Source organism: Rhinopithecus roxellana, chromosome 1, assembly GCF_007565055.1.
Source record: "Rhinopithecus roxellana isolate Shanxi Qingling chromosome 1, ASM756505v1, whole genome shotgun sequence".
NCBI lineage: Eukaryota > Metazoa > Chordata > Mammalia > Primates > Cercopithecidae > Rhinopithecus > Rhinopithecus roxellana.
The window spans coordinates 57,095,136-57,116,404 of record NC_044549.1 but is presented as its reverse complement, the minus strand read 5'-3'; the positions used below and the strand labels follow the sequence as shown (position 1 = coordinate 57,116,404).

Genomic DNA, 21,269 nt, shown 5'->3' with positions numbered 1-21,269 from the left:
TTTGCAGTGAGCCGAGATTGCGCCACTGCACTCCAGCCTGGGTGACAGAGCGAGACTCTGTCTCAGGAAAATAAAAAAGAGTTCAAGACCAGCCTGGCCAACATGGTGAAACCCCGTCTCTACTAAAAATACAAAAATTAGCCAAGTATAGAGGTGCATGCCGGTAATCCCAACTACTCCAGAGACTGAGGGATGAGAATCACTTCAACTGGGAGGCGGTGGTTGCAGTGAGCCAAGATCGCGCCACTGCACTCCAGCCTGGACAACACAGTGAGACTCCATCTCAAAAGAGAAAAAACAAAAAAATATATGTATGTACACACACACACACACGCTTAAATGTATTTACTTATCCTCTTAAAAAATGAAATCAAGCTCAGTTTGGCATAAACTGCATATACTGATTGCAATTCAGCAAGTGTATTTGATGTTTTTCATTATTATTAGCTATAAAAATGTATTTGGCGGAAGTACCAATAAACCGAGACCAACACCCAGAATGAGCAGCTTCAGTGCCTGATTTTCAGTCACATGACTACCGTAATTATGGACATACCGAGGCCTTCACTTAATACTACAGGTCCACAGATTAAAGAAGGATTTTATAGTAATTACCAACTTCAAAATGTCTTAGAAATTTTAATCCCACAAATACTTAACAATGAGCATGTCCCCAAAGAGCCCCAAGTATAGAAAGACATGTAACATTAACAAGTTCAAAATTTAGTTATATTAATGTGTAGTTACAAGCAAACAGTTCCATTGGACAGGTAAATAAAGGAATAAACGAAATGGCAGTCGGACAAAATACTTAGGATCCTTTTAAAACTACAAATATGGGTGGGCGTGGGGGCTCACGCCTGTAATTCCAGCACTTTGGGAGGCCGAGGTGGGTGGATCACCTGAGGTCAGGAGTTCAAGACCAGCCTGGCCAACATGGTGAAACCCCGTCTCTACTAAAACTACAAAAATTAGCCAGGAATGGTGGCCTGTGCCTGTAGTCCCAGCTACTCCGAACCCAGGAGGCAGACGATGCAGTGAGCTGAGATTGCGCCACTGCACTCCAGCCTAAGCAACAGAGTGAGACTCCATTTCAAAAAATAAAAGTATATGGCCAATTTTAAAATCCAGTGACTATGTACCATTTATCATAATCACTAGTAACCATAATGCAATTAAATCCAAGGTGCTGTCTACAGCAGGCTCAAATTAGCTCTCTTAGAAGCTGAACTATCAGTCTTTCAGAGTTAACATAAATCTCTCAGCGCTCTAAGACAATTAAGAAGACACAAACTAGGCCGGGTGGTCACTCAAGCCTGTAATCCCAACACGTTGGGAGGCCGAGATGGGCGGATCACGAGGTCAGGAGATCGAGACCATCCTGGCTAACATGGTGAAACCCCGTCTCTACTAAAAAAAAAAAATACAAAAAACTAGCTGGGCACGGTGGCGGGTGCCTGTAGTCCCAGCTACCCGGAGGCTGAGGCAGGAGAATGGCGTAAAGCTGGGAGGCGGAGCTTGCAGTGAGCTGAGATCCAGCCACTGCACTCCAGCCTGGGCAACAGAGTGAGACTCCGTCTCAAAAAAAAAAAAAAAAAAAAAGAAGACACAAACTAGCACCTTCTCCCGTCACTGCATGGGCTCCACCCCATGGACAAGAAACACTTGAGCTACCTCTTTTTAACTCTCCCAATAACTTACACTCCCATATGACCAGAATAAACTTTTAAAAAGGAGTTAACTGACAAATGGAAAGAAATCAAGACTACAAAAATACTCCACCACCACCACCACATACATGTGCACAGGGAATTGTTTACTCGACACATGCAGCACCCCAAATTAATAGTCAAAAATGACCACAGTTACCTAAAAATATGTTAGCCTAACATAAATATCTTGGGTTTGAAGCAGTAAAAGTGTAGGCCTTGCTCTAGAAGTTGGACCCTTAAAAAAAAAAAAAATCCGAACACTTAAAGCCATGATTAGGTCAGCCAGGGACCCTTGTACATTCATCCATCTCCCTCAATTGAAGGCAGGACCATCCAGTTAACAAGGGGAGAGTGCTATGTAAGCTAACGAACTGAATTTTTTTTGGCAAATGAATTTTTCAGATTCTCCCAAACTATTCACCATCAACAAGGTTTAAAAGAAGAAACAATGGAATAAGCTGGAACTCCTGAATTTTAGCTGACTCTAGAGGTCAAATGTTTGGGAGTAAATGGAGAATACCTTAACAGAGCAGACAGTTCTGGTCTGCTCCTGACTAGAGAGATAATCCTGGGAAATTTACTTAAGTCTCTGGGACTCAGTTTGCTCATCTGCAAATGGGGTTGGACAACCACACCTGAAAGATTCCTCTTAGATCCAAAATTGAAGAACTATACATTATTCCTACTCTCTTCTTCCCTGCAACGCAGATTTTTATGACAACAGAGAGGATAAATCTAGCATTAGACTTTAACTCAAACCAAGGTGCACCTTATATATTTAATGTCCCCAAGAGCCATCAGTGCTCCACAAAAGTAGATGGAACCAATTAAGACAAGTTATCCAAAGATCCTTCAATAAGTCATCCTTTACAATTAAAAACTAGTCTTTTTTCAGTCCAATGTCACTTGTGCCAAACGCTCAAAACAGTATTTCCGCCTATCTAGCCACATCTCAAGGTGACAATCATCCACATGGTACATACACACTACACATCTGGATGATACTAAGTAGTGGAAAAATTCTCATCACACACATTTTAAATGATGGAAGTTTTTCAGTTTTTCTGTTTTTCTCCTTCAGGAAGGCAGAGTGAAATACAATCTACTTACACACCTGCAAGAAACGTTTATTTTAAAAGACTTTCTTCAAGACAAAAAGAACCAAACAAGTCAACAGAGGTAAAAATTTTAAATCAAAACTATTAAAAGAACACAAGTGGAACCAATTCTGAGGTAAAAAGGATTCCAATTTTCCACCGTAAACTACTAAACAAGGTTTGTGAACAAATCAACTTGGATGCAAATAGCGCTATTCAATGAAGACGACCTGGAACTGTAGATCCAATCAGTCACTAAGACACAGAAGCTTAGATGATTCTTAATCAATACAGCGACTTAGACTGAGCAATGTTGCATCTGTTTTCATGCAACATCGCTTAAATCATTTACAGTTTTGTGGGTTTTTTTTTTTTCAACTGGAAAATACTGCTTTTCCACTCAATACAGACCCCAAAGCTTTCAGACGAGTTCGGGCGCGTTCGGGGTGGTATGGCCGTAGATCATACCCCTAAGCTTTCAATACAATCTTTTACTTACCTACACAGTCTCCAACAAGTCTGCATTAAAAGAAAACCTACCCAAAGTGTAACTGGACTTTAATCAATACAAAAGAGTGATTCACGTTTCTCGGTAAACGTAAAAAGCAAAATGGAGTTGTAAAGACTTTCTTTCCCATTTCAACTCCGACAGCCACGCGCACTTTCAGCTGCCGGCCACACTGCGCGGTCGGGGGCCCGGCCCAAAGCCCCCGCCCTGCCCGGCGCTGCCGGGAGAGGAAGCGCCGGGGACCGAGGGCAGGCAGGCGGGCAGCTTGGGATCCACCAGGCCCGGCCGGGCGGGGGAAGAAACACTGGAGACTACGGGGCGCGCTTCCGGGGACTGCGCGGGCGGGGTCGCCGCTTTGGGACGCGGGGCCTGAGCCGGGAGTCAGGTCAAAGGTCAGGGGCGGCTCGGCCAGGGGCAGCTCGGCCACGAGCAGCCGGTGGGGCGCGGCCGCTGCGGGGCGGCGGCCTGCCGGCCGGAAGACTGCCGGGCGGGCGGGAGGGCCTGGGGCCCCGCGGCGCCTGGAGGGAACCTTTCCGCTCACCTCAGGCAACGAATCCGAGTCCAGCCTCTTCGCGCCGGGGACGCCGGTCCGCGAGTCGCAAGCTCGGAGACTAAGGCGGGTAGCTGAAGACCAGACCGCGGACTAACTAGAGAACCGACGGAGGACCGCGGGCGGCGGGAGGGAAGCGCGAGAGAGCGAGGGCGGGCGGCGGCGGGAGGGCGGAGAACGACGTGCGCGCCCCCGAGTGCCCAGCGGGCTCGAGCCGACCCAGGTCGCGGCCCCGCGCACGCGCGCGCACTCACAGCTCATCCACTATTGCTCAGGAGCGCGGCCACGCCCTAAAAGCAAAACCCTTAACCAATCATTGCAGCCGCGTGGGGCATCACGGGAACTCCGGGGCTATAAAAGACCTGGTTGCTATTTTGTACTCCCGGAGTCACTCATCCCTCAAGCACCTAGGGTGGGGCTAGGTGCGCGTGCGCGGTTTTAATACTCCTCCCCAAACTGCCAACACTTCACGCAAGCGAAGTAGGCCCCGCCCTGCCTAGATTTACGCGTGCGTACTAACGGGCCTGGCCCCGGAAGATCACACGCGTGCGTAGTAGGGACTACGGTGACAGTATCCCGGGTGGGGCGAGGGCCAGTCATGGCGGAGCCCTCGTCTGGGCAGGCCTTGCAGGCTCTACCGACCACGGTACTGGATGCGCTGGGCGCGCTGGGCAGCGAATTCTTGAGGGAGTGGGAGGCGCAGGACATGCGCGTGACCCTCTTCAAGCTGTTGCTGCTGTGGTTGGTGTTAAGTCTCCTGGGCATCCAGCTGGCGTGGGGGTTCTACGGGAATACAGTGACCGGGTTGTATCACCGTCCAGGTGAGGCTTCCTACGAACCTCCGTGGGCTGGCCGCCCCCGCCCCTACCCTCTCCCGACTGTATCATTGGGTTCCCCACTATCCTGCAAGAGGCTCATCAGAACTTAACATTGGTTCACGGCCTTACCACCCTGAACGCATCTGACCCCGGAAACTAAGCCGGGTACTTGGATGAGAGAACTTAACGTTGTACCCTGACTCATGCCACCATACCATTTTACGCCAGAATCCCCACCAGTCCACCCATCACATTGTATCTGTTCCTCAGAACTCTCACCTGGCAATACGATTAGTCCCTTAGGACCCTTACTAGACTTCACCAAACAATGCCAGTGGTCTCTAACCTGACCTGGGCTGATGCCTGCTCAGATCCCCACCCACCCCAGCCTGCTGCAGCTCTGGATGTGTTTTTGCCTCCAGGTCTGGGTGGTCAGAATGGATCCACGCCTGATGGCTCCACGCATTTCCCTTCGTGGTGAGTAAATCTGTCCATACCACAACCCCATGCTTGGCATTCCAAGGACACTCCTGTGCTGGTGACAGAAGGGAGTTCTCAGGCTATAAGCCCACCAGCTTAATGGCCTTTGCAGCAAGCTTCAAGTCTGCACGTAGAGTTCAGGCTTCGAGTTAGGATGACATCAAGGTCTGGACAGTCCATCAGCATGTTGTTCAGCAGCCTGTAGGACAGGTGGTGGTGGTGTCATAATTTCAGAGAGATGAAATGATAGGTTTGTTGGATTCCACTCCGCACAATCCCCTCAGTTGGGAAGGCAGTAATCTCTGTCCTTAGCACATTGACCTCATCAGGGTCAGCCTCCTCTTCTGCAAAACATGCATTCACTAATCAGGGCATTCATTCAGATAATCTCTGGGCCCCTATCACATAGGGACCACACGAGGCCCAGAGAACAAAGACAACCCGGGCCCTGCTCATGGGGAGCCAGGGATTTATTAGGGGTGCACGGGGCAGGGGTGGTCAGGGAAGGCATCTCCCAAGAAAGACACCTAGGCCAAGATCAAAGGCCACAGGGTGACAAAGTGTACCTGGCAAAGGGAATGGATAGAGCAAGGCTAAGAGGGAAGGATAAGGGTGACATATTAGAATAGGTAAGACTGTGATGCTGGAGCTTGAACGTGAGAGCTTGTTGGACCTTGGGAGCCATTGAAAGACTAACTCAGCAAGGCTGTGATCTGATCTAATTTGCCTTTATAAATGCCTACTTCATGGCAAGTAGATAAAGCGGTCCAAGAGTTAGGGCTAGAGGTTAGAAAGGCTGCCACTGGGCCGGGCGCGGTGGCTCAAGCCTGTAATCCCAGCACTTTGGGAGGCCGAGACGGGCGGATCACGAGGTCAGGAGATCGAGACCATCCTGGCTAACACTGTGAAACCCCGTCTCTACTAAAAAATACAAAAAACTAGCCGGGCGAGGTGGCGGGCGCCTGTAGTCCCAGCTACTCGGGAGGCTGAGGCAGGAGAATGGCGTAAACCCGGGAGGCGGAGCTTGCAGTGAGCTGAGATCCAGCCACTGCACTCCAGCCTGGGCGACACAGCGAGACTCCGTCTCAAAAAAAAAAAAAAAAAAAAAAAAAAGAAAGGCTGCCACTGCCCAGATTTCTGTCTTGGAGAAGACGCCAGGCCCCCTGGCTGCCTGTAATCCCAGCACTTTGGGAGGCTGAGATGGGCGAATCACTTGAGGTCAGGAGTTTGAGACCAGCCTGGTCAACATAGCGAAACCCCATATTTACTAAAAATAGAAAAAAGTAGCTGGCATGGTGGTGTACGCCTGTAATCCCAGCTACTCAGGAGGCTGAGGCATGAGAGTCACTTGAACCCAGGAGGCAGAGGTTGCAGTGAGCCCAGATCACGCCACTGCACTCCAGCCTGGGCATCAGAGTGAGACTCTGTCTCAAAAAAAATAATAGGCCAGGCACGGTGGCTCACGCCTGTTCTTAGAACTTTGGGAGACAGAGGAGGGTAGATCGCATGAAGCCAGGAGTTTGAGACCAGCCTGGCCAACAGGGCGAAACCCCATCTCTACTAAAAATACAAAAATTAGCTGGGTGTGGTGACATGCGCCTGTAATCCCAGCTACTTGGGAGGCTGAGGCAGGAGAATTGCTTGAACCCAGGAGGTGGAGGCTGCAGTGAGCTGAGATCTTGCCATTGCACCCCAGCCTGGGCAACAAGAGTGAAACCCCTTCTCAAAAAAAGAAAAATAATAACAATAATAAATAAAAAGAATAATCATAAAAAAAAGAGAAGGATGGCAATGCCATACTAACATGGAGAACCAGGAAGAAGAATGGGTCTGCAGGGAGGAGGTGCTGGGCCCAGGGTGGGCTGTGGGAGAGCAGCAGAGAGGTCTAGATTGTTATGTGACCTTACTGAGCCTAGCTCAACCCTCAAGAAGGAGCTTGGGAGAGCCAATTTCATCAACTGTTCTGCCCATGGAATAACCCCTCTCTCTTCTCTCTCTCCATCACTTTCAGGGAAATGGCAGCAAACGAACCTCTCAAAACCCACAGAGAATAAGGGAAGGCAGCAGAGGGTCTCCAAGGGCATCACTGGGTCTGCTGGCTTCTACACTGGGTTCTGCTGCTCCCCAGACCTCAGGGACAACTGCCGGGGGTTCAGGGTTGGTAGCAGGGTACCCAGTGCCTGCAGGGCTGGGCCTCTTCTGCCTCTTGGCCCTACGTCCTCATCCAGGCACTGGGCAAGGGAAGAGTTTGCCTGTACCCTTATCTGGGTGCCTTAAGGAGAGAGATTGTATTCCTCCTGTCTCAGGGGTGATAACTCAGGAAGCCTCTGGGTTGGGAAGGCCATCAGTTCTTTTGTCTTACGTTTCTTTTCCTGTCCCTCTTCCCATCCCCCTGAGATATGATCCCATAAAAATATTTCCTGAGTTGGCCAGGCGCGATGGCTCACGCCTGTAATCCCAACACTTTGGGAGGCCAAGGCAGGCGGATCATGAGGTCAGGAGTTCGAGACCAGCCTGACCAACATGGTGAAAACCCCATCTCTACTAAAAATACAAAAATTAGCCGGGTGTGGTGGCGCACACCTGTAATCCCAGCTACTCAAGGGGCTAAGGCAGGAGATTCGCTTGAACCTGGGAGGCAGAGGTTGCAGTGAGCCGAGATTGCGCCTTTGTACTCCAACCTGGGTGACAGAGCGAGACTCCCATTTCAAAAAAAAAAAAAACAATATTTTTCCTGAGAGGAAGCCTGAGGTTGACCAGCTCTGAGATTTGTAAGGCAGGTCTGTTTTCTCCTAAGCCCTGAGTTTTCTGAATCTCTGGTTTTGCTTTGTTGGCAAGGAGCCAGGGAATCCTGACCTGAGTCAGACCTTAAGCTCTATGGTTATTTAGCTGGCCATTCAGGAATAAGGCAGGGTGGTGTCCCTGCTGGCACCATCCAGATCGAGGCACCAAACACCCACATCCCTGGCCCAATCAGACTTCTCCTGTGAGCCAGGCAAAGAAAATTGTCATCTGCCAACTATCCTACTCATATTCCTCTCAGTCCTTCTTGGGGGTAAGCTGAGTACCTGAAGGAGCACAGCTGAACCGCTGGGGTAGCTTCCTACCCGACACTGCTTAAGTGCCTATGGGAATGTGGGTCTGTACCTTGTCCCCTCATAGGATGGTACCAAGCATTTAGTGCACAGTGGCCCGGTCATAGCCTTCAGCCTCATCATTACCCATCTGGATCTGGTACAAACGCATGTCACAGCCTCAGCTCCTCCCCACTAGCATCTTCTCTGCCTTCAAGAACCAGGCAGCCCTGCCATGTCACAATAGGCCAGAGGAGTTTCCAAAGGTATGGGTGGCAAATGCCCCTATAGAAACACCAGTACCTGAAAGCACTGTAGCCCTGGACCTGCCTCCTTCCCTCATGGCCATACTTCTGCTTCCATCCGCTGGGCCACCAGCCACTTTAGTGACCCCTGCCTACTTCCTTCCTGTTGGATGTCACACTTCCATCTGGTTGCCTTTGCCTAAGCCATCTTTGTGGTAGAGGGGCACTGGAATTGCAGCTGTACTGAGGATGATGGTCTTCACAGCCCCAGGCCCACCCACTGATACTACTGCACAGAGTCAGGATCTCACATTTCACCCCAGGCTCAACTGAGGATGTGGCTTATTAAACACGGAAGTGCATCGGTTGTTGTGGTTATTCAGACAGAACAAGGGTATGCATGCACAGGGGCAGTGAGAGAGGGAACATCCTGGAAGCTGTTTCCCCTTGGGACCCAGATGCAAGAACTTGCAGGGAGGGGAGAGGTGATGCCAGCTCCCTGGAGGAGCAGGGATAGGGTGCCCAACGGGCAATATCTCCATTCTTATAGCCTGGCCCCTTTCAAGGAGAACCTATTCCAAGCTTGTCTTAGAGGCCAGGAAGGCAGGCACTGGGTTGGCATTTCAGGAACCCTGTGAACAAAGAACAATGAAGCTAGAGACTGGCAAGTAAGAAGGAAGTTTAATTTTTTTTTCAGGATTCAGTGGAGTTCATTAATGCATACCAAGAGCAAAGATCAGCCCAGGGTAAGGCAAGTCTGGGAGGAAGGCCACCCTGCCCTACAACAGCCCTGGAGCTCAGAATAGGTGGTGAGCCTGCCATGGTTTGCTACTGGGCAGCACACTAGACCAACTTGGGAATGTGGAAGAGTAACTCTCTGTTCCCTCAGCCATTCCCAAGTTTACACACAGGCATAGCAGCCCTACTATGAGTCAGCAATCATTCCTGACTTGCAGTAGGGACAATTTGCATTTATGGAAAGCAAACTGGAGGGGGTGGCCTAAGTCCACACCGCCCGTGTTATCACCCTTTGCAATGTGAAAAACCATTGTGAGGTAGGTTGGGCAGGTTTTATCCTCCCCACAAAGGTGAGCCTTTGCTCCACAGCCAGCACCTGGCAGAGTGGGAGAGATGGCAGAACCAAAGTTTCTCATTACCCTCCATTGTGTGAGCTGGTCTGTCACTCAGAAGCAGGGTCCTGAAGGAAGCTGGAGTGGCATGAGTTAGGTGGAGGGAATAGGTGGTATGGCCCCTCAACCAGACAATTAGAATCAGCCTCCACCTTAGCTGCCCACCCCCAGTGAGTTCTGCCTCAGCTTCTTGACTAACCCCTTGTAGGATGCCCTCCAAGGCAAGACTCCTGGAGGGGACAGCCCCACCCTGAGCCATCCTCACTTGAGGGTATAGTAGTTTGTGGGCACAAAGGGCATCTTGCTGACTACAGCCATCTGCTGCTTCCGCCGCACCTCTACCAGCAGCATTGTCCCTGGACGACTGTACTCGCAGGGCACATAACCCATTGCCACATTCTTCTTCAGAGAGGGCGAGGGGCAGCCACTAGTCACGGTACCTGTCAAGCAAGCATAAGCCATGCATTAGCACCACCCTGCCAGTGCCCCCACCCTCCTGGGGAAGAGACAAGGGCTTCCCAGCTTCCCTGGTCCACCTACCAATCTTGGTACCCTCCATGTTCAGGATGGGACTGTGTGCCCGCATCGGGGCCCCCTCACACATCAACCCCACACGCCTCCGCTGCACCTTGCCCTTCAGTTGGGGAACAATGACCTTGGCTCCAGGGAAATCCATAGCAGCTCGGCGGCGCTTCCCTGGAGAATGACACATGAGACATAAGCCACAGCCCATAGAAGTCCTGGCCACAGGAGGTCCTTATGAAGTCCTCAGGTAACACCCATCTAGCATCAAGGCCCCTTTGCTTGGGCTACTCCAGGTTCTATTCCTCCCCTCACTGCCATCAGCCAAAAAAAACACCTCCTACCCCTTAGAGGCCATGCTGCCCACCTGCTGAGCATCTTCAGTTTCTCTCTTTTTTTTTTTTTTTTGAGATGGAGTCACTGTCGCCCAGGCCTAGAGTGCGGTGGCACAATCTCGGCTTACTGCGAACTCTGCCTCCCGGGTTCAAGCAATTCACCTGCCTCAGTCTCCCAAGTAGCTGGGATTACAGGCATCCACCGCCATGCCTGGCTAATTTTCATATTTTTAGTAGAGACGGGGTTTCACCATGTTGGCCAGGCTGTTCTCGAATTCCTGTCCTCGTGATCCACCCGCCTCGGCCTCCCAAAGTGCTGGGATTACAGGTATGAGCCACCATGCCCGGCAGCATCTTCAGTTTCTAATAGGCAAAGCCACAGTGGCACCTTCAGGAAAGGGAGGCTCAGGAAGGCTGAGTCACTTGGTCCAGGCTACATAACCTTTGGAGGAGTTATGGGCTGGTTAGTCTTATTAAGGGTCACCCCAACCTCCAGGACCCCATCCTTGAGTGCTGGCCCAGCTCACCCAGTGTCCAGCTGAGGCTGCCCTCCACAGGTGTAGTGTGTTCATCAATGTCATTCCCGTACAGGCAGAGGCCTGCCTCCAGGCGCAGACTGTCCCTGGCTGCCAGCCCTGCCAGCTTCACCTCTGGGTTTTTCAGAAGAGCTGTTGCCAGGTGAACTGCCCCTGCTGCCGGCACCGAGATCTGTATGAAACACCAGAGGGCAGATGGGAAGCTCCCTGTACCACACACCTTCCACCCCTCATGTGCATCTTGTGCCGTATACTGCCCCTTACACTACTTCTTGACACACCTCCACACCGTCTTCTCCTGTGTAGCCACAGCGGGTCACACGGCAGCCAGACACGCCAAACACCTCCATCACAGCACTAGTCATGAAGGGCAGTTTCTTCAGGTCATCTGCCACGCTGGCCTGTAGTACCTGGGCTGCAGTGGGGCCTGGGCCCAGGGAGCCAGTGACCAAGTATTCAGGTCCCAGCACCCCTCAAAGCTGGACTAAAGCCTTATTCAGGGACCAGAACAAGCCCTGAGCAAGTCTTACTCTGCAAGTGGAAGAGGATGCCCTTGTCCCTAGCCCATGGAGCCTTGTAGTAGGTAGGAGGAGGGCAAGATACCAAACTTAAAATTATGGCACACAAATATCACACCTTCTACACCTTCTTGGTATGGTCTCTGTACTAAGCAGTCAATGAAGCCAGTAAGGCAAAGATTGGCTCCAACCCCAGCCCAGCCCTCTCACCTTGCAGAGCTAGTAGGGCATTATCCAACACCTCCAGGCCCACATCTCTGCCCTGGTTCTGAAGCTCCCTGACCTTGTCCTAAAAGACAGAAACACCACAAGAGCATCTGGGGCCACTTACTGAGCACCTACCATGGGCTGGACACTGCAGAGCTGGACAGTAGTAAGACAGTGGAGAGGAGGAGGGAGAAAAAAAAAAGGTAGTAGGCTGGTTCCCATCTTACAAGGTCACATAGCTACTAAGTGATAAAAGGTGACCCAAACCCAGGTCTGCCACCTCACACCCTCACCAGAGGGGCCAAGGCCCCCTCCCCATGCCTAATCCCCCACCACCAAACCCTGGCATGCTCCAGAGTGGGCCTGCTCTTGAGTCTTATAGCTGTTCATTCACTCAAAGAGCCACTGTCCGGGTCCCTTGTCTGCGCCAACCCTGTCCTGGACAACAAGGATGCTGCTCTACGAACAAGGAAGACAAGGTGCCTAGAACACAGGGGGTGTACCTGCATGAGGGCCAAATCTTTCTCCCAGCAGCCAGCGTTGGACACCACATACAGGTGCCCCTCAGAAGTATTGGTTACAATCAAGTCATCTAAGATGCCTCCAGCCTCGTTGGTAAACAATGACAGTGTACCCTAGGACCAAAGTGGAGGGCAAGGCCAAGGGTGAGCCCTGAACCCACTTAGCTACCAAAAGGTTATGAACCCTAACGTGAAGGACTCAGGGTGTGCAAGGTGCAAGTCTGGGCCCAAGTCCAAGGTCTTTGGTCCTCATGCACCAAGTAAGTTTTCATCCCCTCCCTATCTTGGGGTGCTTCCCTGATCTGGTGAGACCTCTGCACCCCTCCCCACTCTGTACTGAGAGCCCCATCTGATGCTTCATCTATGACCCCTAGGACCTGCTGCTTCACCTATCCAAACCTGGGACAACTCAGCCCATGTTTTGCCAACCCACAGGACAAAAGCTTCAAAGGTCATCTTGATGATCCCAGGCTCTTCTAAGCACTCCATAGCAATGCCCCCAAAAAACTTCCTTAGCCTCCTCACTGATGGACAAAAAGCCTGAGGTTGAGGGGGTCACATGAATCACCTGGGGATCTTGTTAAAATGAAGGTTCCGATTCAGCAGGTGTGGGGCAGTGCCTGAGCGTATATTCCTAACAAGCTCCAAGGATGCTGGTTTACAAACCACACTTTTTTGGGTTTGTTTTGTTTTTAGACTGAGTCTCGCTCCATTGCCCAGGCCAGAGTGCAGTGGTGTGATCTCAGCTCACTGCAACCTCAGCCTCCCGAGCAGCTGGGACTACAGGTGCGCGCCACCACACCCAGCTAATTTTTGTATTTTTATAGAAATGAGGTTTTGCCATGTTGGTCAGGCTGGTCTCGAACTCCTGACCTCAGGTGATCCACCCACCTTGGCCTCCCAAAGTGCTAGGATTACAGGTGTTTGAGTCACGGCGCCTGGCCAGGGACCACATTTTGAATAGAGAGGGGTTAAACAGAAGGGATGGCCAGAGAGCAGCATATTAACCTTGGTTTCTGGCCTCCTAGCCTGATGTGGTAAGGCTGGGATATTCCCCTCTCTACAAATGTCTGGGTCTCTGGAAATGACTCAGGGATTCCTTCCCCCAAGACTGCAAGCCCTGAGAAGCTGTGTTTGACTCATCTCTGTGCTCCTAAGCCAGAGGTAGGGACTAAGCCCATTTGCTGGCTCATGACTAAGAAAACTCATAGAGCAGAAATAAAAGGGCCCACCTGGTTTGGTCTTAGCTCTGCAATGTCTCCAACCACTAGACTCTCCATCAGCTTCACCCGGTCACTACCAAATATCTTGGTCTGGGGAAGAGATTGAAAGCCTCAGGCCACTGCAACAGCTACAACCCAAAAGGCCACTAATCTAGGATGCATTCTCCCTGCCATCCACAGTGCAGTCCAGCCCACCCAAAGTGACTAACCAGTCTTTTGGTTCTACACGTGGCAAAGGACCACCTTCTGACTTCCTGACCTCCCCCAGTCACTCTGTGCTGGGGGACTGCCAGGGAACTAGACAGGACCTAGCACCTTCCTGAAATAACCTCTTTTCTTTTTTTTTTTTTTTTTTTTTTTGAGACAGAGTCTCTCTTTGTCATCCAGGCTGGAGTGCAGTGGCTCGCTCTCAGCTCACTGCAAGCTCCGCCTCCCGGGTTCAAGCCATTCTCCTGCCTCAGCCTCCGAGTAGCTGAGACTACGCCCGGCTAATTTTTTGTATTTTTAGTAGAGATGGGGTTTCACCGTGTTAGCCAGGATGGTCTCGATTGCCTGACCTCGTGATCCACCCGCCTCGGCCTCCCAAAGTGCTGGGATTACAGGCATGAGCCACCGGAAATAACCCCTTTTCAAACCAACACCCAGCCCAATACGTGAGAGTGGGTGTCAGCCCTGGAAAACCTGGGACATTAAGGCACACCACTTAGTGGGGGCAGACTAGAAGGATGAGATGATGATGAGACCCTCTGAGCTCATTTCCTTGGGGCCATTGACCTATCCATGACACCCCCATGACCTCTAGCTCTTCTGGGAGGGCTGTCCTTGGAATCCAGTTCACAGCAAACAAAGCCAAGGAGTGCACCACTGTAAACAGGGAGGAAGGCCTGATCAGGCGGCCAGCGTGCTCCCCTGGCTCACCTGCAGCATATGAGACACGTCAAAGAGCGAGCAGTGCTGGCGTGTGTGCAGGTGCGAGTCAGTGTGACTGTCCCGGTACTGCACTGGCAGACTCCAACCCGCAAACGCCACCATTTTCCCGCCGTGGGCCAGGTGGAAGTCATAGAGCGGTGTCCTGCGGAGCACGTCCTGCAGGCGGCTGGGCTTAGTGCCACCAGGGCCCTAGCCCCCAGCCGCTTCCCTCCCCCACCCTCCAAGATCAACACCCTCTATCCCACCTGTGCGCAACTGAGTGGACGACACAAGGCCGGGGGCAATGCCTGCAAGCGAAAGCCCAGATGGGCCACCACACTTACAACCCTCTGCATCGTCGCCTGCAACAAGTACAGATGGCGCACAGAGGACACCACACTGCCAGGCACGCCGGGAGATGTAGTCCAGGCCTCTGCTCGGACAGGTCTCTCTCCGGAGCAAAGGATCTGAAGGGGGCGTGGGCAGCCCCGAGGGCAGGCTGGGATTTAGAGCAGAGAATGCAGGAACTCCCAACCATAGGGAAACAGCCTCCGGCTCTTTCGGCTGGCTTTTCAGGGCAGCTTGGGCAATCCAGAGCTGATTGGGCTGCCCAGAAGAGAGCTAGGGGCTAGACTGCCCCCTGCAGAACCGCCCTGTCTCCAGTCAAAGTTCCAGAAAGGGCGGAAAGGTCTGAATCATACCTTTAGGACCTCAAGGGAGTAAGGTCAAGTAGGGGTGGGGAAGGTGGAGAGGTCACAGCAGGGTGGAGCCAGCCTGGCAGGTAGGCAGCACCACAGTAGTCTGGCCTCATGTGGACCCCTAGGTCCACAGCTCTCCCACTAAGCAGACACAGGCAGCCAGCAGAGTCATGCATTCCACAAGTATGTATTGATCTTACTGCATACCAGCCCCTCGGATGGGGACACAGCCAGAAATGAAGCATGGTCCCTGCTACCACAAGGTCCTCTTCACTCACACACACATTGAGGACTACTGCTCCATCATGCTTTCCAAAGCAGCTGAGTGGGGCTATGTAAGTGACCTTGCAGGTAAAGTCGCCACCTGGAAGAACTCATAGGTAAGAGCAGACGGTGGCCACCAAAAGCTCACTAAACTCTTCCGAGAAAACTGTTGAGCCGCACACATGTCCAACTTTCCAGGTCCAAGACATACTGCAGTACTGCTTCATAATAGCCACCAGGTGCAAAGTCAGGAAGAACCAGAGGGAAACAGGTTTTTCTCACATGAAGGAAGAGCAGCCTGCATCACTTAATGGTTGGCCTGAGTTAATGGAGGACCTAGGCCTCTTAAAAGGCAACAAGGCAAACCCTTACTTGGACCCACTCCCTACCCTGGCTGATCTCTCATCATGCTGAGCATCTCTCTTGGAAAGGGGCAGGCCGGGTGTGGCAGCACATGCCTGTAATCCCAGCTACTCGGGAGGCTGAGGCAGGAGAATCGCTTGAACCTGGGAAGTGGAGGTTGCGGTGAGCCGAGATTGCACCATTGCACTCCAGCCTGGGCAACAAGAGCGGAACTCCATCTCAAAAAAAAAAAAAAAAAAAAAAAAAAAAAAAGGAGCGGGACAACTGGGAGAAAGGATAGGGATGTGCTTTGAACTATGTCAGATGGCAGAAGGGTCCCAGTTCCTTTTTTTTTTTTTTTTTAAGATGGAGTTTCACTCTTGTTGCCCAGGCTGGAGTGGAATGTCACGATCTCAGCCCCACAACCTTCACTTCCCAGATTAAAGAGATTCTCCTGCCTCAGCCTCCCGAGTAGCTGGGATTACAGGCGCCCACCACCACACCCAGCTAATTTTTTGTATTTTTAGTAGAGACGGGGTTTCTCCATGTTGGTCAGGCTGGTCTCGAACTCCCGACCTCAGGTGATCCACCTGCCTCAACCTCCCAAAGTGCTGGGATTACAGGTGTGAGCCACTGCACCCGGTCTAGAAGGGTTCCAGTTCTTATTCTCAGGCACTGGCTTTGCTAGAGACACCTGCCCAGGCCCTATGGGCACACCCACTTGAACATATATTCAGGAGCCAGCTCAGAAACTGAGAGACTCAGGCTGCCCAAATCTTTAGGTTTCCTTCCTAGGTAGGTAGCAGAAGAGTTTAGACAAGAAATTTATTTCTGTGGCATAATACAAACGGAAAGAAAACCACTAGGGGACACACAGGAAGAAAGAAGGTTTCTGTTTCTTCCTCAAGTGTCCCAAGTGCCATGCCAGCAGTGGCCTTCCAGGTTCATACATGGAGCAGGTTCTAGTAGGTCAGCCCAGCCCAACTGCACTGAGGTGAGGGAGCAGGCAGAAGACAGGAATGTGCATGTTGGCAGGATGGGCAGAGGGCACTCAGGGATTCTCAGTAAGTACAACTGACTGGAGTGTTTTTGGGTAGAAGGAAGAATTGAGTTGCAGCCAGGCGAAGACAGGGCACCCCCCCTGCCAGGAGCTCATGCTGAAGTAACACAGTGAGCCCCCCGAGAATCTTGAATCTGTGAACGTGGCCCAGACAGAATAGGCATGCAGGCAACATTCGGAATGCACAGGAAACACACTTCAGCCTCTGGTGGCCCAAACCAAGTCTGGGTGGGCACGGAAAGGCCAACATCTTGGGTAGGAGCCACCATTCAAGTGTAGGAGAGCAAGTTCAGGTCATAACAGCCATCCACCTGAAATACAAAAGACCATGAGGTCTGATCTGCTCAGGGCAAAGCAAGCCAAGCAGAGGGAAGCGATTACTTACATCAAAACGGCCGATCCTCGTGGAGGTGTGACTGGCCCGGATCATCTCTGTCAGTGCCCACATCTGCTGCACCTCGGAGGATACCCTGCTGGGGTCTGGGAGACCCTGCTCCAGAAGGAGGGGTCAGTGGCCATGGGTCTCTCCCCAGCAGTGCCCTTAGGGCTCTAGAGAGGCCAACCTGGGCTAGGGGCCCTCCAGCTGAGACCAAAAACATTCTCAGATAGCTTATGAAACGTGAGGTTAGGGCCTGTTGTAGCTCCACAACAGAGATGCCTCAAATCCCACAGAATACCCAAGAGGAAGATAACACCCAAGGGCCTTGGGCCTAGCCCCAGAATTTTACAGGAAGGGGTCCACCTGGCCTGTGCTGGACACTAGAGCCATTCACACATGGTTCTTACCTAGGGTGAGGGCTTACCTCACAGAGGTGTGCAGGTTGCTCACAGGGCACTGGGTGGGAGAGCCACTTGGGGAAGGTCATGGAGGGGCTCTGCAAAGCAAAGATGTACTGCCCTGAGTGAGACAAAGTGGACAGCTCTGGGACCAGATTCCAAGGTCCTAGGAGCAGAGAGAAGGGCCCTGAGCCTCAGACACTGGGAAAACCCTATTTAGGGAGCCCACAGAGATCTAAAGGGGCAGTCAGACTACCTAAGTTCTCCTGCTGTGCAGACAGAGTCCTCAGAAACACAAGCTCAAAAGTGTCTCCCAGAACCTAAAGGCCCCAGCTCTGAAAGAAGCAGGTAGCCCCAAAGGTCAGGGGATATGGGGACATGGCCTCATCTCTCATTGTAAGCTTCCAACATTCACACCCAGCTAACCTCCATGAAGGCCCCATTCACAATCTTTACCCATTACCCACCCCACCACCTAGCTTTCTCAGTCATAGGAGCTTTCTGGGGAAAGGGCCAGCCAGCAGCTCAGCTAGTCACTTACCTTTGGTCCCTGCTGATAGATCTGCAGCTCCTCCACTGTGAAAGACAGCCACAGTGGTGATGGCTGCCGCAGAATCAGGCGTAGCTCCAGTACTCTGGCCATGTCACACAGCATCTGACACACACACATAAGGACCCAGCAAGGACCCAGCTCACTGCCCAGCAGCCTCCCAACCAGCAATGAGCCAGAATGCTGCCCACTCTGCAGGCCTTTGGGAAGGAAGGAACAATAGTCCCTCCAAGGCACTTCCCTGAAAGCCACAGTCCAGGCCAGACTGGCTCCCTCTTCCCTCTTGGTATACTGACCCAATCCCCCCACCTCTGGTAAGTCCTCATCTGGGCTGCCCTGGCCATCCTGAGGCCCAGCTGACCTGATGCTTGAACAGCGATACATACTCCTGGGCTCCCTCCTCACTGTGTGGGTCGGGCATTAGACAGTAGTCCCGCAGGCAGGTCACCCACTTGGCAGGTGTGTGTGCAGAGGTGTGCTGACGGACACGGATGCTCAAAAAAGCTGTGTAGTAATTCTTAAATGTGATCTCCTGCAACTAGAGCACATACAACCCATTACAGCAAGTCAGACCCAGGTCCAGGGCCCAAAAAGCTCAAAGGTCAAAGGCGCTACCTATTCCTTCCCCCCGCCTTTTTTTTTTTTTTTTTTTTTTTTTTTTTTTTTTTGAGAGGAAATCTCGATCTGTCACCCAGGCTGGAGTGCAGTAGCATGATCTCAGCTCACTGCAACCTCCATCTCCCAGGTTCAAGCCATTCTCCTGCCTCAGCCTCCCAAGTAGCCGGGACTACAGTCAGCCTCCCAAGTAGCCGGGACTACAGGCATGTGCCACCACACCCGGCTAATTTTTTTGTGTTTTTAGTAGAGACAGAATTTCACCATGTTGGCCAGGATGCTCTCATATTCCTGACCTCAGGTGATCCACCTGCCTCTTCCCCTTTGAATGTACTCTTCTACTGAACTAACAATTTCAACAAGTATCACTGGGGCCCAAAGACAATTCTGCCTTCCTAAAGGTGCTCACAGTCTAAATGAGTAGGTCATGGAAACAAATCATGACTGCAGATCTTGCCACATGTCCAAGATGCTCCTAGAGTGCAGAGCTCTAACCCTGGAAGAGGCAGAAAATATACATATAAGGCCTGAAGGAGGAAGAGTTCACCAAGTGGACTAAGAAATGTAGAAAATGTGGACTGCGCACTGTGGCTAGTACTTTGGGAGGCTGGGGTGGGCGGATCATTTGAGTTCAGGAGTTCAAGACCAGCCTGACCAACATAGTGAAACCCAATCTCTACTAAAAATACAAAAAAATTAGCTGAGCATGGTGGCATATGCCTGTAGTCCCAGCTACTTGGGAGGCTGAGGCAGGAGAATTACTTGAACCCAAGAGGTGGAGGTTGCAGTGAGTCAAGATCAAGCCACTGTACTCCAGCCTGGGTGATAAAACGAGACTCCCTCTTAGAAAAAAAAAAAAAAAAGAAGAAGAAATGTAGATAATGTAAAAGTAGCATGTACAAAGAATTACCAAAGGGTGAGAGAAGCTGGTATAGCACTGGAACAGCCAGTGATTCAGCTTGGCTACTGCAGTGGATCTTGTCATTGGATACTCATCAGAATTACCCAAGAAAATGTGTTACCAAATAAATTGTCCAGGCTCCACCTTAGTCTACTAAGTCAGGATTTCCAAGGTTGGGCTCTTTTTTTTTTTTTTTTTGAGACGGAGTCTTGCTCTATCGCCCAGGCTGGAGTGCAGTGGCCGGATCTCAGCTCACTGCAAGCTCCGCCTCCCAGGTTCATGCCATTCTCCTGCCTCAGCCTCCCGAGTAGCTGGGACTACAGGCGCCCACCACCTCACCCGGCTAGTTTTTTTGTATTTTTTTAGTAGAGACGGGGTTTCACCGTGTTAGCCAGGATGGTCTCTATCTCCTGACCTCATGATCTGCTCATCTCGGCCTCCCAAAGTGCTGGGATTACAGGCTTGAGCCACCGCGCCCTGCCAAGTTTGGGCTCTTAATAATTAAGTTTCCCAGTTGACGGTAAGGAACAGCTTGGGGAAGAACCACACACCACAGCACAAAGCTCCTGAGGCAGAGACGAGGCTTGGCGCCGTGGCTCACCCCTGTAATCCCAACAGTTTGGGAAGCCCAGGTGGGTGGATCACCTAACATCAGGAGTTCGAGACCAGCCTGTCCCACATGGTGAAACTCTGTTTCTACTAAAAATACAAAAATTTAGCCGGGCGCGGTGGTGGGTGCCTGTAATCCCAACTACTTGGGAGGCTGAGGCAGGAGAATTGCTTTAACCCAGGAGGCAGAGGTTACAGTGAGACAAGATCGCGCCACTGCACTCCAGCCTGGGCAACAAGAGTGAAACTCAGTCTCAAAAAAAAAAAAAAAAAAAAAAAGGAGACAGAAACAGGTGGGGCACAGACACAGAGGGGTCTCAATGCCAGGCCATTGGAGGTAGGTTTTGCCCTCTTTATTGAATCATGCAGTGTCCAGTCACTCTATCAACTGATGTGGAAGTGCAACTGGAGATTGGCAACTCTAGTCATTGGGGGGATGGTGGTGAAGTAAGGGACCTCTGGCAGGGACTATAAGAATGGGGAGGAGGCAGGTTTTGGGGTAAATCATTGCTTAGCGATCCCCAACTGTGGCCAGGGACAAAATGACCCCTAACTTCTATTTTGGTTCACTATTTGGTATTTACAGCAAAACCTAGCCCCCTGTCGCCACCTGCATGCCAGCGCTGTCCTGGATGTGGGCAAGAGACATAGCAGACAACAAGACAGGAAGCTCAATTCTAGGTAAAATGTGTTAACTGAAGGACTAAATAAATGAATGATTAATTTGCAAAGGCAAAGAAGACGGCAGCAGCTTTCCTGTAAAAGATTAAATGCCTAGGAAACGACCGAGATTCCAGGTCGGCCCCGCCCGGGAGCCTCGGTCGCGCCCACCAGGCTTGCTCACCTCGAAGGGAGCGACGCTGGGGAAGGTGACATCGATGACCAGCACGCCAGGCCGGCCTTGGGAGGTCCGCACGTCGCCCACCTGGAGGGCTACGGTGCCTTTCACATGGCAAGGCACCAAAATGCGGGACATGATGACAGCAGCCGCAACCAAGCGCAACCGCCGCTCCAGGCCCCCGACCACCAGCCCTTCCCGGCATCCTCAGCTGAGCCGCAATAACTACA

The 21,269-nt window shown here is 51.6% G+C and overlaps 4 protein-coding genes across 4 annotated transcripts in view; 1 reads left to right on the top strand and 3 right to left on the bottom strand.

The window, feature by feature from the left end:
- The window catches only part of RHOA (ras homolog family member A), a 58,535-nt gene extending 54,299 nt beyond the window's left edge, over positions 1 to 4,236 (bottom strand). The window contains exon 1 of the mRNA XM_030941617.1: positions 3,859 to 4,236. The gene's annotated coding sequence lies outside the window, so the exon portion shown is untranslated. The remainder of the gene's footprint in view (positions 1 to 3,858) is intronic.
- An 8-nt stretch (positions 4,237 to 4,244) lies between these two features.
- Positions 4,245 to 8,846, top strand: TCTA (T cell leukemia translocation altered). The gene is made up of 3 exons (XM_010369759.1): positions 4,245 to 4,688; positions 5,108 to 5,162; positions 7,177 to 8,846. The coding sequence occupies exons 1-3, from the start codon at positions 4,466 to 4,468 to the stop codon at positions 7,217 to 7,219; spliced, it is 321 nt and encodes a 106-aa protein (XP_010368061.1). The 5' UTR covers positions 4,245 to 4,465; the 3' UTR covers positions 7,220 to 8,846.
- A 300-nt stretch (positions 8,847 to 9,146) lies between these two features.
- On the bottom strand, positions 9,147 to 14,743 carry AMT (aminomethyltransferase). Its single transcript, XM_010369738.2, has 9 exons — positions 14,652 to 14,743; positions 14,395 to 14,562; positions 13,486 to 13,566; positions 12,236 to 12,367; positions 11,736 to 11,814; positions 11,289 to 11,434; positions 10,999 to 11,179; positions 10,155 to 10,310; positions 9,147 to 10,054 (listed from the first exon to the last, which is right to left on the bottom strand). Exons 1-9 carry the CDS (start codon positions 14,739 to 14,741, stop codon positions 9,876 to 9,878), a joined length of 1,212 nt encoding a protein of 403 aa, XP_010368040.1. The 5' UTR covers positions 14,742 to 14,743; the 3' UTR covers positions 9,147 to 9,875.
- A 1,757-nt stretch (positions 14,744 to 16,500) lies between these two features.
- On the bottom strand, positions 16,501 to 21,266 carry NICN1 (nicolin 1). Its single transcript, XM_010369717.2, has 6 exons — positions 21,046 to 21,266; positions 18,438 to 18,614; positions 18,068 to 18,181; positions 17,553 to 17,624; positions 17,135 to 17,239; positions 16,501 to 17,060 (listed from the first exon to the last, which is right to left on the bottom strand). Exons 1-6 carry the CDS (start codon positions 21,175 to 21,177, stop codon positions 17,019 to 17,021), a joined length of 642 nt encoding a protein of 213 aa, XP_010368019.1. The 5' UTR covers positions 21,178 to 21,266; the 3' UTR covers positions 16,501 to 17,018.
- Between the last annotated feature and the right edge of the window lie 3 nt (positions 21,267 to 21,269).